Source organism: Vigna unguiculata, chromosome 5, assembly GCF_004118075.2.
Source record: "Vigna unguiculata cultivar IT97K-499-35 chromosome 5, ASM411807v1, whole genome shotgun sequence".
NCBI lineage: Eukaryota > Viridiplantae > Streptophyta > Magnoliopsida > Fabales > Fabaceae > Vigna > Vigna unguiculata.
The window spans coordinates 1,423,150-1,442,402 of record NC_040283.1 but is presented as its reverse complement, the minus strand read 5'-3'; the positions used below and the strand labels follow the sequence as shown (position 1 = coordinate 1,442,402).

The following is a 19,253-nucleotide window of genomic DNA, read 5'->3' as shown; positions in this document are numbered from 1 at the left end:
CAAAGAGCTTCAACGGGTATCCTCTGACTGCCCCAAATGCGCAAATAGCAACTAGTATATTCCTGGTTTATTATATAGATTTACATGATTAACTTCAACGGATGTAACAGTATGGCGATGGAAGCAAGCAACACTAAGACATTTCACAAATACCATTCATACATGTAAATAGACATTAAGAATCTGTCATGGGGAAATCCATCATTTAGTTCAAACCTCATTAGGCAACTCGTTGGCCTATTTACTGTGTTATGTATAACCAATAAGTCATGAGCAATTTGTCATACTGCTGAATGGAGGATTCCTTACTAACAACTATAAGGCAATAGGTAATTCAGGTTACATCAGTTTCGGCATGAAGATGATTGTACACTAGAACATTGCAAGAAAATAGCAGGAATAGCTTAACAATTACGCTCCGCAGAAGTTGCTGAAAACACCCAGAAAATCTTGCCACAAAGTATATAACTGCATGCCACAGAAATGGAGGACAGAACTCAACGGCCACGACCACGCCCACGTCCACGGCCCCTTCCCCGTCCTCGGCCCAAAGGTTTCCCTGGAAGAGTAATAAAAAATATGCTAACATTAAAACCGGAGGAACCCAGCAAGAAACAATTAGAATGTACTGAGTATGGATGAAAAATTTGTAGTCAAACTACAGACATTACCAGCAGTTGGCTTCTTGGGTTTGATCTTGGGTGTCTCTTCCACAAGCAAGGTTTCGAGATTCAAGCTGTCAGGAAGAATATAGTATCTTATGTTGTTACCCCTCACACTGAGATGATCCAGAGTCACTGGATTTTTCCCTTTCAGTGTTAGCTTAACTGTTTTCAAATGAGTGTTCATACTGATATCAACACCTGTAGCAAAAGTCCCAGAATCAGCATCTCAAAGTTGTATTTTTTTGGCAAGAATAAAGTATTTAAGCACACATACTTGGTGGAGTTATACCAGGAAGCAGCAGGATATGCTTACTTGAAGGAGAAGGATTCACTAAACCCTAAATTCATAAACTATGTACTTCATGATCACTTATTATCTACAAAAGGGGGCCAAGGGAGACACATATTCATGACATGTCGAACTCAATTAAATGGGTACCAAGTAGACAAAATTTAATGGAAGGGGATGCATTAATTTAAATCAGACAATGGAAATGCCATTGATTTTATGTCATAGGACACTCGTTACTACTTCAAAATAATTCAAAGCTCTCCTGTCCGAATTGAGGAATAGATCACTATAATCAACTTAAAGCACGAGGGATTAAGCAAGTCTAGTTTAGTAGTTTCACTATCAGGCAAAGCTTCTCCAAAATGTAAATTTCAAGAATATATAGAGCCCCCTAAAAAGAGAAATTTGGGAGTGAGAACTATGCTTAGAAGACAGGTGATTGAGGTCCCGACATTTTCCACAACAGGATCATTTCCCCACAATTATTCCACAAAAACGTAATACAAGAAACAACCATCATCCAAACCCTCAGAGGCAACCTGTCTTAAACCACTGTAAGAGCTAGAAGGAGTTGCAGTTTCTGATGTTACCATTCAACACAATGTATCACAGTCTAAATTATACTCCGAATTACCCACACAATCAACTACTCTGTATAGGAAACATAAGTAATAATTCAGCCACAAATTAACGAAAGCAAAATTAATTTTGGGAACCACGTTCCCAGTCATCTCCACTTACAGGATACGAAAAATCTCCCACCCAACCCAATAAGAGCGTCATGTCAGTACCAGAACGAAGAAAATGAACTATAACTTTCTATGTTATCTAAGTCAATGAACCAATATCTGAAAAGGCCGAAGGTAGTGAAGTAGAATGTTGGTGGGCAAACAGGTTTGAATGAGTACAATCCAATCAGTAATCAATCACCTAAAGAGCAGAGAACCCGAGCAAATAATTAAATGCCTCAAAATCAAATTAGAAACTAACAAACCCCCTCTTCCAATCCAACTCTAGTATGTTGTTTGCAAATGGTTTTACACTTCTAGAACACAAGTGAGTCAGGAAGTCTAGTTCAGTAGTAAAATTTAGGTTATTAGTAAATGACTACACAATACTAGTACACTGAAAAAAAATACGAGGAAGAAAATAAACCTGTAATGGTTCCATGAACAATAGTGCCATTCTTGAGTTCAATGGATACGGTTTCATTGTTCAACTTCATTAAAAACCTGTTCAAACAGTGTTCACGTATAATTAGGCTTTGATCCCAGAAAATGAAAAAAACAATACCACAATAAAACATAAATTGACGAACACAACCAAAAGAGAGAGAAAAAAAAGAGACCTAACGAGCTTCATGACGAATCGGAGAGTAATACTCTGTTTGCTTCGCTATTCTACTTCTGTGAACCAATATAGGGGAAAAAATAGTGTGAATTGAGCAAATAATAATAATAATAATAAATAAATAATAATGCATAAAATTAGAATGCAACTGAATCGATTCAATTCCGAGAAAACGAACGAAGGATCTAACGGAGGAGTTTACGGTGACTTACCTCCAGCGGCGGCCACCACGACGGCAGCCAGGGTTTTAGGGCAAAAATTGGAAGAAAGAGAGAGGGAGGAGAAGAAACGGTTCTTTTGTAAGGGCTTAAGGGATAATTTCGTGATTTTGAATTTTGAATTTCCAAACAAAATAAGGAAAGTAATAATAATATTATATAATCAATTGAAATTAATTATCTCTATCTGCGCTTTGGCTTAATTTGCATGCAACTTTGGCTTGTTAGTTTTAAATGTATTTACTATATATATATATATATATATATATATATATATATATATATATATATATATATATATATATATATATATATATATATATATATATATATATATATATCTATATCTATATATACTAAAATAAATTGTTAGAAATTTCTTTTAATTTGATTAAAACAATTTTATTTTATTTTTTATTATTTGAAGATTACAACTACCTAAAAATTTTCTTATCTGTTGAATAAATTTATAAATAAAACCTACATTTCTTTTTGACTAAGGAAAAATATAATAAAAATTTATTTTATCACAAAAAAGGTTAAATTTTAATTTTTGTTTACTTCAATGGTTTGTACCTATAATTTTTGTTAAGGTAAATGAATAATTGGTTGTGTACTAAAGGTCATTTAACTGATCTTAACTTTATCGATAACAATAATTATTCTAAAAGTCCTAAAAATTGAGATAAAAAAGAACCTTTCTATTTTAATAAGGACGAATAAATGTATTTTATTTTAACAATTTATTAATGAGTTTTCCTTTCCATCAATAACAATAATACGTTCATAATTTTATAAGACTAAAAAATATTAAAAGAAAGAAGGATATGTGTAACCAAAATAATTTTAAAATACAAGCCTGTAGCGACCCATTGCTAGTCACCAACAGGTCCAAATGTGAAACCCATAAGATTGTTTCTTTTTGCACATCTGTATTTCTTTCATACACTACCCAGTTTCGGAAAAGTCCACAATACCCGCTGATTTTCTTTTTCAGTCTTAGTTTCTCCCATATTTATAAACTTGGCTTGTGTTTTTAAAAAGTATTATAAATAGAAATTAGTGGAACAATTTTTTTTAAGTCGATAAACTTATTATATAAATCACCAATATGCCATGGACTACAATATTTTTTTATGAGTTTACTAAAAACAATGAGATGTGTTGGAAATCATATTTACTGAAGAAGTTTTATATATTTTTTAGTATTACAAAATTGTTAATAATCATGCACTATCACTTTAATTATTATAAACCGTATATAAAATAATAAAGATTTAATTAGTCGGATGGTACCCACTTTTATTTAGATGTGTCAGTTTGGTATCCATTTTTATAAAGATTTTTATAAAGGTGTCAATTGAGTCCCAACTTTTAAAAAATGCCTCAATTAGGTCATTTTAACTAGTCGGATGGTACCCACTTTCATTTAGATATGTCAGTTTGATATCCGTTTTTATAAAGATGTTAATTGAGTCCCAATTTTTTAAGAGATGTCTCAATTAGGTCATTCTCAACAAAAAATTATTAACACCGTTAAAGGTATTGATATTTAAAATGACTTACAAAATTAAGTATTGATATTTATATTAAAATTTAGTAGTAACAGTCATGAATTTAAGTTAACGACTTTAGTCATGATATTATATTAAGACACTTTTCCAAAAGTTTAGACTAGATTGACACATTTTTAAAAACGAGTCTCAAACTGATACATCTGAACGAGAGTGGATACCATCCAACTAATTAAACCAAAAATAAATTAATTGATAGAGGGGGAGCTTTATAACAAAAAAAAATAAAGTACTCAAATTTATTAATGGGAATAAATTATATAAAAAAAAACTATTATTTCCAAGTTATATTTTTCGTGGAAAAAAAAAGCTATACTAATTATAAATGGACGGCAACTAATATTTGGAAGTTATTTTGGAAAATAAGAAAAGTGAGAAAGGTGGAAAGCCACTTTCACACTCGCTCCGTAGTGCGTGGGGTCGCAACATTATTGAATTTTAACCAAACCAACATCATGAGAATCATGAGAATAATTTTTTTACTAATTAAATATTATGAATAGTTTTGACTTTAAAGTAGTGTAATGAGATTAATGAACTTTAGAACACATCTATTCTTCTGGTATGTGTTTTTTTTTTTCATGTGTGATTCAATTTATTTTAGAACAATTAACCTAATTTTTATCAAAGCGCAAGTCACTACTCATCCCTATGTTCATATATGATTTTTGACAACTTATATTTGAAAGAACAGAAAAAATACACTAATATTTGAAATTATAAACAATCTTATCTATTATGATTTTAAATTGAAAAAACGTGTTTTGGTTTATTTAAAAGTGCCAATTTTGACTTGATGACTTACTTTTATTAAAAATCCTTATGATTATCTTAGAGAACTTTAATAAGTCCAATATCAATAATTCAATTAAGGTGCAGGTTTTGAGTTAAACTTAATTTAAGCTTATTAAACTAGAGTTATCTCGATTTAATACTTTAATTTAAAAATATTATTGATAATATAAAATATAAAATGTTTGACATGACCATATTTAGGTTGTGTGCTTAGAACAGAGGAAGGTAAAATCAGGGGCGAACCCGACACTTCCATTAATCAATGATATCTTCATGGCGCCAAAAACGCAAACATGACAATTACAGTTGGTGAGGAAATCCACACACGACAAAACAAAGTTAAATCAATAAAGAAAAAATAAAATAATAAAGAGTCATTAATTATTGTTTCAATCATTTCAGTTTTTTAATTTTATACTTTGAGAAATCAAGTTCCAAAACAAAACCAATATTTTACTTAGTTACCCAGAGTTTTTAGGAGGAATAGTTGCTGAGTATCTTTTAAAGCATCCACGTCTTTTTTTTTTTTGTTTTGACCCGATTGATGTTTATGTCGGCTGTGTCCCTTTCCTTCATGGTATAACAAAAATTGGGTTGCAACCATTCATGAATTGAATACCCCAATTTGCTTTCTTGCAAAAGTAGGCGACCCTGACCGGTTTTGTTTCATGCAGTGAAGTTTCTGGATTATGGGTACCCGCATAATCCAAAAAGGTCTTATTTTTCAAAGGATTGCCAGAGAAGGTTAGTTATTTTTGCGTATACTTCTTCTGTTTCTCCATCTTCTTCTACTTCTTGTTCTTGAATCTTGACGATGATGATTGTGATGATGATCGTGGGGTGGTGATGTATGAGTCTTTTATTAGGGTGAGGTTTGTAAAGTCATGATTTTGTTGGGATCTTGATTAGCTTGTGCTTTTGTCAAAGAAGGTTTCTATTTTTTTATTTTTGTTCCTAGTGGGATCATAATCATTTTGTTTCCTTCTTATGTTTTCATGGATTGGAGAACGTTATCATTTAATTTTTCTGGGTTGGCTCTTTCCAATAATCACACCTTGTTTCGATTACCTCTGTGCTTTACACTGTTTCTTTGCTGTCAGTGATTGAACACAGTTGAATCAGATTCATTGGCAGGTTGATTTGATTATTTCTTCCTCCTGTATGCTTTTATTTTAACATTATTGTAATTTTATCTTTTACTTTTCTATTTTTGTTTTGCTACTAAATTGAAAGAGTAAATTAATAATGGTATGGTTCAATTTTAGACTAATCTCACCAGTTGCTGCTGTGTGTTTATTTTTTTTCTTCCTGTTTTGCAATATTGGTTTTGTTAGACAGAATATAATGAAAAATGTGCTTTAGGTTATGATGCCTCTCTTATATGAGATTTTTAATTGCATTTATTTTCTGAAATTGAACTTTTTTTAATGTCTTTTCTTACTTTTTTTAGGTCTATTTTGCTGATAGAGCATTAAAATCATTCCCAGGAAGTGTTGAAGAATAGGAAGCGCTAGATTCCACACATATTTTATTAATCCTTTGGTCTACAACAAATGAGATGTAATACAGAAGGTTGGTTTGTGATTCTTCTTGCTTTGGATGCACTGTTTGAAAAGGAAAGAAATGACCAAATAGATTATATTTATCACTTATCAGCATGCATTCATCACTTTTATTTTCATGTGACAGGTATTGTGATCTATTGCAGACAGTTTCATTGGTTTTTAGAGAGTGCTTCCAGTGTTCAACTTATCTTGTAGAGTAATAATTGCAGAATGGAGTCTAAAGAAGCACCAAGTGTTATTTTAAATTTGATGGGTCTTGATAAAGTGCCTAACCAACATCCTGTCAGAGATAAACAGAAAGTGCTCTCTGAGAATTATCAGCAGAAAGTTGCTTCCATTGGTGTCAGAAAGAAGCGTTCATCTCATCAAGGAATGAATACTAGTGAAAAGGACAAATCTGAGGATGGTGTAGAAGTGTTCAAAGCACTCAGGCGAAGTAAGCACCATAACCCATCAAAAAGAAATGGGAAAGAGAATCCCAGTTCTAGTAAAAATTCTCATTTGGCTGATGGGCTGCTCCAACAGATATTTTATCCTGAAAGCATGAAAGTATTTCCTCCAAAGGAAGATAGAAAGAAAATATCCCATCACATGGATTTTGGTAAGCCAAGCTCAAGATCTTTCAGTAAAATTTCAGAGGAGATTTCTATGCAATCTGGAAATGTTGTAAATGGAGCTTTGCATACTGCCTCAACTACTTTTTTCAGAGGGAATGAAGCTTTTGCCAATGATATGCTGAATCCTGCTTCAAATATTTCAGTTAATGAGATCCAATTCAATTCCCCAATCTTCTGCTCAGATGGTTCGTATATAGGCTCTCAAGCCAGTAGGAAAACTTTGGAAAAGAAGTATGTGACTGAAAAGGTTCATGAACCTAGACCATTTGGTGGAGACTGTACGCATAACCAATTGCCTATGATCTGGGAAAAAGGGAATGGAGCAAGAAATTTGACTCATCAAAGGGGATATGGTAATGTTAGAACTAAGTCTGGTGATAATTATAGCTTTGCTAGAAGAGTGCCAAGACCTCTTTGTTCAGCTTCAGTTGTTGCTGATAATTGTGGAACTGTGAATCAGGATATCTTGTTTCAGAGATATTGGGGTTTGAGAAAAAATGCATCCTCAAATTGGTCATCATGGAAGAATCAAAATAATTACCACAAAGAATGTTTAGAAGATGTGAACCTCAGTTCTGTTGGTGAGAAATTCCTTTCTTTTTACTCATATTTCAATATTGATCACACTGAAGAGAATTGTATTAGTCACAAGTCAGAGAAGAGATTTTATGAGAACGATTTGTCTGATAAGATAACTATGCCTCCTCAATTGCCAAGTTCTAGTTCTTCTCCCACCTTTATAGACGGACAAATCTTGCAAGAGAGAAGCGTAATGAATGATGAAGTGAAGAACAGAAAGTATGAAGACAGTAATTTGTGTAAGCAAAATGTTGTGTCTCTTGACTCATCAGTTGAATTCTTGGTATCTGATGCAACAGCTGAGGTTGTTGACTGGACACATAGTCCAACCGAACATCAATCTAAATCAACAGCCTTCACTTTATCACAAGAAATTGATTGTTTGAATCAGACTTCATATGCCTCAAAGCAACAGGTTTGTTCTTTCTTACTAAAAATGATTAGGATTACTCATTTTTTCCAGTTAGATGTATATTCAATCAATCATTTAGGTGTCAGATTTTGTATATTTAATGGAAACATGCATGAAATTTCCATAATAGAGTAATATTATTGTTTCAGGTGTGCTCTGCATTTTATCACTTTACCGATGAATGAAAAATTCCCAATGCATGTGACTTGCTAAACTTTAGTCTTCAAATGCATGAGAAATATTAGAAGTTTTATTTCCTCATTCAATATTAACCGATCACATGTGGAAGTTGTGCTTGATAGTTCAAGCAGTGTAAATACCCTCTCATTTACAGTGGTAAATCTAATCTCACTAGGGCCTGCATAATGATTGGACTCTTGCACATTGAGCCATCTTTTTATGTGATCTTTTCTCTGTTGAAGTGACTCTTTATATTTGTAACTACTAGAGCATTGTTATAGAATAAAAGTTATTTTCAATCAATAAAATACATTTGAAGGTATTATAGAATGTAAGCCAAAAAGGAAAAGAAGAAAATATAGAAAGAAATACAGTCAAAACAGAGATCAATTCAATCTCCAAATTATCTTCCTCTTGTTCTAAATTTTATGGTACAAAGTTTTGCATCTTTGAAATAGTACCAACATTTTATCTTTTCAATTTATACATTGTATTTCCAATATCAAAACCAAGGTCAAAAAATCTGATAGTAGTAATAGTTAAGGTGATATTTTTCTTTTGAATCCTGACCTCTGATATTTGGGTTACCCTTTTGAATATATGAAAGCTAGATTTATTGGGTAGGGTTTTATTTTATTCTATTATGTTTCAGTTATAATTGATTGATGCAAAACATAATTATAATAGTTTTACAGTACATACTATTATAATAATTGAACTATAAATCTAAGTTAATATGTAAAATTTATACTTCCAGTATAAGGCATTCGACATAAACTTTGATTGTTGAGTTATAGTATTCATGTCAATTTTGATGTCGTGGTTTAGTTGTAGAAGTTAATGCTGCATCATTAATTTCCTCGAGTAACATTTTTAGATGTCTTAGTTATATTAAACAGTTTTTTTTTTCACTAGATATTTTTCATATCTAGCTTCTTGAGTTGAAACTTTTTGAGTTGACTTTGCTTTTTATACCATTGCATGTTACATATAATTTTTTTTTTTCTTTCTAACGGTTGTATTTCAATTATGTCAAATTTCTTCTTTAGGTTTCACTACTGAACTATGTTGTTGTTTTGTATTTATTTTTTTAATTACAGGATAGATCAGAACTGCAAGAAGATTCTGTTCATTCGCCTTGTCATGAGGTTGAGCCAGATTCCCTTGGTAGCTCTGTGGAGTCATATGAACCGAGTCCAATCTCTGTCTTGGATCCCTTATTTGGAGAAGACATTCAATTCAGCTATAAAAGTGACAATCACATATATGGTTTGTAATGATTATGTTGTGTCATTGGTTCTACACATAATTTGAAATCAATGCTTTATTTCCTAGTTTCCCTCCTTGTAGTTTGATACTAATTACAAACACACCATTTATTAATTTCAGATTCATCAGAGGTGGATGATGAAGAATGTGGTTTGAATGTTTCAAATGATGAAGAATGTGGTTTGAATGTTTCAAGTGATGAAGAATGTGGTTTGAATGTTTCAAGTGATGAAGATTGTGAGAATGAATATGCACATAACTCTCAAGAAAAGAAAGAAGTAGCAGGATTATTTAGAGCTGAAGAAAGCAGGGATTTCTCATATGTTGTTGAGGTTTTAACAGAAGCAAGTATATTTAACAGGAAGTTGTTTACAGATTTTTCTACATGGCACTCTTCAGAATGTCCAATTAGTCCTTCTGTCTTTGAAGTCCTGGAAAAGAAATTTGGCCAGCAACAGTTTTGGAGGAGATCTGAAAGGAAACTGCTATTTGATCGCATGAACACAGGGTTGCTACAGATTTTTCAGCCATATTCATTTGTTCCAATGTGGGAAAAATCAACATCAAAAAGATTGAATGTTGAACTAAGACAGAACATGATTGAAGATGAGATGTGGGGGTTGCTTGTTGCGCAAGAAAAGAAAGCAAGTAATGATTTAGCAGACAATACGCTTGAGGGGAAGATCACATGGATAGAACTAGTTGAAGATGTTGAGGATATTGTTACAGAGATAGTTAATTTGGTAACAGAGGAGCTTGCAAACGAGATAGTTACCTCTGTGAATTTTTGAAAGATTGCATTTTTTTTTATAGTATGTGCAATTGGTGTATAGTTTCATTGAGTGGATTTTGAGAGGTTTATTGAGTCAATTTTGAGAATTGGAATTAGGACATAGGTATTTGAAGAGTTTGAGTTAGCATATAGGTATAGGTTTGATATTCTTTTATACGGAAAGATTATTGTTTTTCATTTGTATAAAAAATGATCAGCATGTTGATTTGTTCTTCATTCTATCTCTTTTTTCTTATCATTTTATGAATTAAAAATTCCATGAATGACATGACTTGACATGATTCTTCGATATTCACACAAGTTAACATCCATGATGTGATTCAACTCTCTATACACATCATATAAGTGTGGAACAAACAAAGAGCATGCATAATTTCAGAACCTATACAAATCAACTTACCAATAAGGGAAACCCCAATCTACAGTAAAAAATCTTAGCATATGGAAAACACCACCACTTTTTCCTGTTAAATACAAGAAAATAATTTGATATCAGTTATATTTGAATGAATGCTGCATTACTCATTCAAAAAATTGAAAAATATTTTAATATGATAAATCTTTTACATGTAAAAATAAGCTCTTTCAAGTAAAATCCTAATGTTGAAATTAATTGAGACTTTGGGACCAAAAGCTAAGTAGCTAACTACAATGACTCTTTCTTGTTCAGAGTCCAATTGAATAGTTACTTGTGGTGGGGTATGCTGAAAAGAATGAACCAAGAACATTGGAAAACGTCTAAGTTCAGAAAACGTTCAAGTCCCACATCGATACGGGTATCTGTGCAGACCCAATATCTGACGTATAAATATGAGGAAACTATGTATGCTAAAACTTGCCTTAAACTAATGAGTAAGGAAAACAAAGCAAGCAGTGGGAGCTGCTTGCAGCACTCATTCTGATGTGCAAGAATTTTTGAAGGGGTTATAGGCTGGCCTTGAGCTGACGCTGCTTACTTATGCAGAACTCTCAAAGGCGGGCCTCCCAATCCCATTAATTTAGTCACATATCATATATTTGTAATCTGTAATTTTTTTAATATATTTTTTTTCTCTTTTTGTGAGTCCTAATACAATTATGTTGTCAGAAGATTTAATGATTTTGGTTGTTTGGTATTGTTCTTTTTCTTCTACTTATTTCTTGTTTGTCACAATTTTTTTTTTCTAAACCTGTTTTATCATTTTAATCTGTTTTTTTTATTGTGTTTTTCTATTTTTTCTTCAAAAACGAAGAACTTCTACCATTTTGTTGTTTACTTTTCAGGTTTCTTCTTTAACTGCAATTGGGTGTGTTCTGTTTCATTTTTGTGTCAATGCTAATGTTGATGGTTAGAAATGAACATGTAGATCTAATAAGTTTGTACATGATCTAGGAACTTGAAAGTCTGTGCGAATGGATCCGTGTTTTTCTAATGCTTTTAAACATTCTCAGATAGATTCTACCACCGAGGGTTGTTACTAGAGGCAGGGAGGCGTTGTTTTCTGTGTTGTACTGTCGTTATCGATATAGTTAAATGGGTAATTTCATAATTTTGTATATTGTCATCTGGAGGATGAAGGATGAAATCCGAGTGGAGTGGTTATTTTTATTGTTGAAAATTTATTATAAATCAACAATGTTAGTCTCAACCTGTTATCGAATTCTCTATGGTCAAGTAGTCTATAATTTGATTTATTTTTCTCTCGTTTGTCTAATAAAAAAGTTAGACAAAATATATTTACATAATTTATTTGATTTATTTTTCTCTCGTTTGTCTAATAAAAAAGTTAGACAAAATATACTTACATAATTTATTTCATTGTTTGTACATGTATGATAAATAAGACCTCAATATCATAAAAGCTCTTTGTCTTTTACTAGTGATTGCTGATAAATAAGTTGTTTTGAATAAATATTCTTTGTATTAAAACTTTTTTTACAATGAATAGTACAATAACTATTTATAGACATTTTGGTAAGGTCTTTCAACTAAATTCATTAAATACAATCGCTATCTAAACCCTAATTAATGGCTTCTATTGCATGTCACAATTATTACTAGAAGCACTCCAAACTTTTTCAATTCTTTTAAGACACTTTATCATATCAACACTATTAAATGCAACTACTTGCATTTAAGTTTATTTAACAAAATTCTTCCATAAACTTAAATGTTTTTCTTATTTTTCATTCGAAGCATCTTCTAGATATTCCCAAGCAAAGTGGTTGGCAATGTCTTTGTGAACATATATATCCGCAACTTGTGTTCGGCTTCTTAATATGCTTACTTTTCTCATGATTGATCGGGTTCTTCACCAATTCAATGACCGATTTGTTATCAACTCGAATCATAGTCCCCTTTTCTTACTTCAACTCCAACTTGCTTAAAAGATTTCTAAGCCAAACTACATGGTAGACACTCCAGGATGCTACAACGTACTCGACTTTACAAATTGACAATGTTATAACTGGTTGTTTCTTCGGAAGTCAGGTGAATGTTGTGCTTTCCATGAAGAATACATATTCAGACCTTTTTTTCAGTCATCAACATCTCCACACTAATCATTGTTCGAGTAGCTAACTAGTCGGTAATTATCCATCCTAGTAGTATATATTAGGCCAAGTGACATTGTTCATCTCACATACCTTAAAATTCTCTTTAGTGTCTTCCAATAAGTATATCTCGACTCCTCCATATACCGACTTGTTATTCCAACACTTAGCATTAAATCTAGTTTGTATTTTTAAGATACTTAAGACTTCCAATCAAACTTCAGTATTTGCTTGTATTAACTCGGTCTCCATCTCCATACTTAGAAAGTTTTGTACTAGGTTCCATAGGGGTGGAAACTAGGTTGCAATTTGTCATCTTAAACTTTCTCAATACCTCCTTAGCATACCTTTCTCATGACACAAAAATGTCTCTCTCCCTGAACAACTTCCAAACAAAGAAAATTCTCACTAGACCCAAGTCAGCCATCTCACACTCCTTCTTCATCAAATTTTTAAACCCTTCAATCATCTCAGTTTCATTCCCCATGAGTTGTTTGCATGCCCTCCTCGACTACTACCTCCACGACCTCTACCTTGTCCTCAACCACATTAGTTTTGTTGATCGAATTTCTCTTTCCCTTTGTCATATCCTCCTCAGTCTCTACCACCGCGGTCTTGAGTGTTCTGAGTATAAGAAACCCTTTTCTCCTTAATGGTTGTCTTTGCTTGAAGTGCTTGATCAAGGGACTCATCCTTCTTCTTCCTTCTTCCCTGCTCATGAGTCTCAAACCACCCAATAAGCTCTTGCACCGAAAGCATTGTCAAGTCTTTGGACTCTTCAATTACGCAAACAATATACTTAAAGTCGTCGGTTAACAACCTCAAGATTTTCACCACCTCTCAGCAAGTGGGAAGCATCTCTTCAATTCTTTTGAGTTGATTCACCATGGTCTCAACACGAGACATACTTGACAACCCCTTCTGCCTATTTCATCCTCATGCTTTCAAGCTCGCTTCTAAGGGTTTGAAGTCTGACTTGTTTCACACGATTATCCTTTATATGTCTTCTCCAAAATATCTCACGCTTCTTTTGAAGATTTAGCATTTGTTATCTTCTTAAAGTCGAACTCATCAACTGCTCAGTATAGCATGTACAAAGTTGTTTTGTCCTTTATCCACATTGCTCTTAACGCAACAAGTTTGGCAATCATTTGTTCTTCAATATATTCTTGTTCTTGGTGTCCATTTTCAACTAGTTTTCATACTTATTAGGAACCAAGGAGGACCTTCATTTGCGGACTCCAGTTGTCATAGCTTATGCCTTTTAATAACTCAGGCAAGAGCATGTTGTCTGCTAAGTTGACCATTTCGCTCAAATTCTCCAACTCTCACACTTTTCCTTAAGCACTCAGACACTTAGGCTATCAAGCTCTAATATTAATTTGTTCACAAACAAATCCTTTTAGATGAATACTCTCTATATTAAAACTTGTATTTTTACAATGAATAGTACAAAGACTATTTATAGATCTTTTGACAAAACCTTTCAACTACATTCGTTAAATACAACCACTATCTAAACCGTAACTAACAAAGTATATTGCATGTCATAATTACTAAAAGCACTTTTGACCTTTGTAATAATCTCCTAAGACAATATTAAATTTAACTACTGTAATGTAAAATTGCTGAAATACTGAGATCGTGTAAGCACATTTATTATCCAAACCTAATCATACATTAAAGCATACTAGCTCGCCCTTTATCTTATTGTTTATGCTTCTCCATCATTTGACAACTTTGGTTTGTTTAGCATCAATGAGTTTTTCTTTCATCTATTCAATAATATTTATTATTTTATATTTTAATAAATATTAGATTATGTTTAACTTATATTCCTATTTTATATTTTAATATATTTGTTATTGTTTATAATTTTAGTTTTTAAAAAATATACATTAAAACTTATTTATCATTTTATTATTAAATTAATACTATTAACTTTATTCAATCATCACAATTGAATATTTTACATAATTTTAACTTTTAAAAACAATTTTAAAAAATTATATTTTCTAATAAAATTTTTTAATAAATATTTTAATAAAATTTGACAAAAAAAAAAGCTAACTTTATTTTATTTTAATTATTTATTTATTCCAACATCATTCAAAACAAATTTCTAAACCTATAATCATATATCCTATAATCTATATATAAAAATATTTTGGTACATTTACTATTTAATGAATAAATTTGTAATATTTAGTATATTGTCGGTGTCTTTTGCTTCCTCGTCATTCCTATATATTATTATTAAAACAAATTCAAAACTTATTTATTCAAAAATAAATTTAATTATGTTACTTTCTTTAAGAAAATAAAGAAGTTACAAAAAAAAAAACACGGGTTTCAAGAAATTATAAATATAATACATTTATCGTAAGATTGTGAGTTTTTATTATATTTGAAGCTAAAATTACATAACTAATATCATGTCAACTCAAATTAGAACCATTAATTTCAATTTATTCTATTAAATTTGAACAATCAACAAATCTTATACCACAAATAAATTCTTATGATCACGGTTTCCTCACATTTATAATCTAGATTTTGAGTCAGAACAAGTACCCAACCGATGTGGGACTTAATTTCGTCGCACACTTTTTGAACTATGCTGGCAATTGCATAACCTTTTTGGGTTAGGTGTCGCCATTTTTATCCATGATGCATCTCCATTTTTTCTCTTCTAAGTCTCCATTACTTGTTTAAGGATTATATTAGTTGACATGAGAGACACTCTATCTCTCAGATCTATTAGTGTCATGTTATTTGAATCATTATCACACTTTACATTCCACATTAATTTTAAGTTTTGGGTGTGGAATTATGCAGAACAGGGAATTCAAAGTGAAAGAAAAATTACAGTGATTGGAAGGAAAGAATTTCCAGTCATTTTTCATCTCTCAAATGTTTACACGGGTTATGTTATTGATTCATATAGTAACCTTATCTTTGCATCAGATGAAGAAACTACAAATGAAGTAATTGTCATGAATATAATTTCTTTATGTATTCATTTTTTATTTTACCTTTTTTGTTATCATTTTTGTTTTGGTGTGTCGGATCGACCAATCACTTCCAAAGGAGCAGTTTAAAATCTTGATTCCAATGTTTTACGCCATTTAATTTTAACTGTTCATCAGTCAACTCCTTTACTTTTTCTTTTACAAATTAAAACTTACTTTTTTTATGATCATTTTCTCTTACATAAGTTGTATAATGGTCGTTAAAGAACCTTTTTTGTTTTAAGAAATTAGATCAATTAAGTTAATTTAGCAAATTTGAAATGTCCTTTGTAGACAAATAGACGTACCGACCCGAATCCACTTTACCGTGACTACTTGAGAGGCCGAATAGAGAGCATCATTGATCGGACAGAAAAATGTGTGAAAGGAAAGGTTTTAGCTGTCATCAAGACAACGTTGGAGTTGAATCTTGGTACTTCCTGTCGCATAAGATTTTTTTCCAGTTTTTTATTCCCTTCCTATTCTCTGACACTCGTGTTTCACAAATTCATGCCAATTTTTTAAGTTACGTCTTCATGATTCGATCCGAATAAATGATCGTATGACTTTTATTTTTTTATTTTTATCATTTTTATCTGAAGTAATTTAATGTGAATAGTTGATTAATATATTTTTTTTTTTGAAAGAATTAATGATTCATAAGTAACATCAGAAAATAAATAATGTAAATAAAAAATAACATTCAAAGTATAATTTTCCTTTTCGTTATATCATTATATAGACTTCTATGTATAAATAAAATTAGTGAGTGAAAACAGTTTTTTTTTTCTTTTCCTAAAAATCGAAATATTCTTCTTTTTTAAGTTGTACTTAATCTTAGAAATCGATTTGATAATGTGTTTATCTCTGGTTAGTACAAAATTTCCAATATTTGTGAATTATTTGAAGGTGTAACCTAGGACACCGGCAATTAGAGATAGGTTAAATTATGAGGCAAGTGGAAAACAAGAATTGGAGTTTTCCTAAACGAAAACTTGACAATGGACAGCATCCTTTGTTCTCATTCCAGTTTTGCACATTTATATATCGAGTCCAAAACATGATTATGATTTTCAAGAAAAATGATATAGTATTTTATGGGTATGGTAAATTTTTACAAAAATAAATAAATTTTAAAAATGTAATTAAGTTGCTAAATTGTATTTAAGAATAAGATTTTATAACTTTCATATTATCATTCCATACAAAAAAAATATGAAAAACTTGCAAAATCTAAATACAATATATAAATTTTATTTTAAAAAAAATTAACAGACAAATTTGACGATAACTATCAATATTATATAAAAGATTTAATTAATCGGTTGGTACCCACTTTCGTTTAGATGTGTCAGTTTGGTATCCGTTTTTAAAAATGTGTCAATCTAGTACAAATTTGTGAAAAAAATGTCTTAATCAGGTCTTTTTCAGACAAAAATTACTAAAGTTGTTAACTTAATTCATGACTTTTATCACTAAATTTTAATATAAATATCAATACTTAATTTTGTAATTCATTTTAAATATCAATACCGTTAACGGTGTTAATATTTTTTTTGCTGAAAATGACCTAATTGAGGCATTTTTACAAAAGTTGAGACTCAATGAACACATTTTTAAAAGTGGCTATCAAACTAACACATCTAAATAAAAGTGGATATCATCCCACTAATTAAACCTATGTAAAAGATATCAAAATTGTGAATAAACTTCAAGATAATTTTTATATATTACTTAACTTGCACCTCAGACTTAAAATTTCAGCCATTGTTCTTAGTCTCCTCTATGTTTTCCCTTAAAACAAAACCACTTCTCACCACAGATATCTCATCTGACAGAAATAATTGCTGTTACCTTAACAAACAACCAAAGTTTCTTCTCCATTTTCCCTAAAACAAAAGCACTTTTCTAACCACAGATATCTCATCTGACAGAAATAATTGCTCTTACCTTAACAAACAACTGAAAACTCTTCTCCATTTTCTCTAAAACAAAAGCACTTTTAACCACATCTGACAGAAATAATAGCTCTTACCTTAACAAAAGACTAATTTTCACTAAAACAAAAGCACTTTTAGCCACAGATTTCTCATCTGACACTAAAACTAAAGACCTTGGATGACTACAATAAACTCCCTGTCGTACGGCCTATTTAGCAAAGAAAAGAAAAAAAAATCACAGAAACTGTGTGTTTGTGTTGATATAGATCCATGTACGGAAAGACAAAATTATGAGAAGCATGGTATGAGCAAAAAAGCAGGAATTTTGTTTGGCCATATATGAGAATTATTAGATTTTTGATGAAAGATCTTGGTTTGAGGTTGTTGTTGTTGGATGAAAAGATATAGTAGTGGGAAAGCCATTGGTCGAAGAGATTACAAAATTGCATGATTTCTTCTAGCTGCTACTTAGACACGCCATGGTTGAAGATAAGCAATGAGACAAACTACAAGAGAAGAGGAATCTCACTTTCTACACACATATCAATGCAATGCAAAACCTACATTTCACGGATTTCAAACCCTTCTTCGTCGTTTTCCATCTTCTGTGTCTATTTCTGCATGTTGCTTCATGATTTCTGTCTACATTTCATTCATTCATTTATGAAGATTCTATTTTCACTACTACTACTATTATTATTATTACTAAATTTTGACATGCCTTGTGTCTACTTCACCTGGGGTGGTCACGGGAATCTTTCTCCTGTCCCACATCTATTTTAAGGTACATGAAGATTTTAAATTGTCAAATCATGACGTGTGATGCAGATTTCCAATTCAACCGTGACTCATAATAATTTTACTGTTCTTGTTCAATGGTCGGAAGTCTCTAGAGGTAATTTACAATAAGTACATACAAAACTTAATTTACAAGTTAGATGCCACGATCGAGTCCTTACCACCAGGGCAAAAGCTATATTTATTAATCAGGATGTAATTTTTTTTACTTAAGAATGTAATACAAGTTCAAACGTCACGATTCGGTTGTGACTTGGCTCACTTGACATCTGCCATGGGACAATTGATGTCATATGCAACAATTTCTCACTCAACAATTGTCCTACTAGGAATTCTATTTAGATTGTGACTTGGTCCACTTGGCGATAGAGCGCTTATCACTAGGGCAAAAGCTATAGCCATTAATTAAGGCGCAACTCTTTTTACCTAAGAGTGTAACACAAACCCAAACGTTACGATTCAGTTGTAACTTAGTCCACTTGACCTCTGTCATGGAACAATTAATATCACTTACAACATTAAATTCTATCATAACCAAGTTTGTTATCTCATCATTGATTTTGTAAAATTAAATTATTAAAGTCGACTTTTTAACACAAAAACAACAACAATCTATACTTAAGGACAAAAACAACAATCTATACTTAAGGAGAAAAGAAGTGT

At 31.4% G+C, this 19,253-nt stretch overlaps 2 protein-coding genes and 1 non-coding gene across 7 annotated transcripts; 2 read left to right on the top strand and 1 right to left on the bottom strand.

The window, feature by feature from the left end:
• Positions 1-120: 120 nt before the first annotated feature.
• On the bottom strand, positions 121-2,719 carry LOC114186353 (small nuclear ribonucleoprotein SmD1a). The gene is made up of 5 exons (XM_028074419.1): positions 2,520-2,719; positions 2,306-2,363; positions 2,113-2,189; positions 672-863; positions 121-559 (listed from the first exon to the last, which is right to left on the bottom strand). The coding sequence occupies exons 2-5, from the start codon at positions 2,317-2,319 to the stop codon at positions 498-500; spliced, it is 345 nt and encodes a 114-aa protein (XP_027930220.1). The 5' UTR covers positions 2,320-2,363; positions 2,520-2,719; the 3' UTR covers positions 121-497.
• A 2,660-nt stretch (positions 2,720-5,379) lies between these two features.
• On the top strand, positions 5,380-10,530 carry LOC114185209. 5 transcript variants are annotated; one of them, XM_028072807.1, is made up of 5 exons: positions 5,382-5,638; positions 6,382-6,466; positions 6,584-8,070; positions 9,348-9,516; positions 9,637-10,530. In XM_028072807.1, exons 3-5 carry the CDS (start codon positions 6,670-6,672, stop codon positions 10,305-10,307), a joined length of 2,241 nt encoding a protein of 746 aa, XP_027928608.1. In that variant the 5' UTR covers positions 5,382-5,638; positions 6,382-6,466; positions 6,584-6,669; the 3' UTR covers positions 10,308-10,530. The 5 variants fall into 5 exon arrangements, with proteins under 5 accessions (XP_027928609.1, XP_027928608.1, XP_027928605.1 ...); XM_028072804.1 differs by having other exon boundaries at positions 6,345-6,466; XM_028072805.1 differs by lacking the exon at positions 5,382-5,638 and adding an exon at positions 5,647-5,761 and having other exon boundaries at positions 6,345-6,466.
• A 614-nt stretch (positions 10,531-11,144) lies between these two features.
• LOC114186396 lies at positions 11,145-11,301 on the top strand. The gene has a single exon (XR_003605055.1). It is a non-coding gene; the product is annotated as a U12 minor spliceosomal RNA (small nuclear RNA).
• Positions 11,302-19,253: the final 7,952 nt, after the last annotated feature.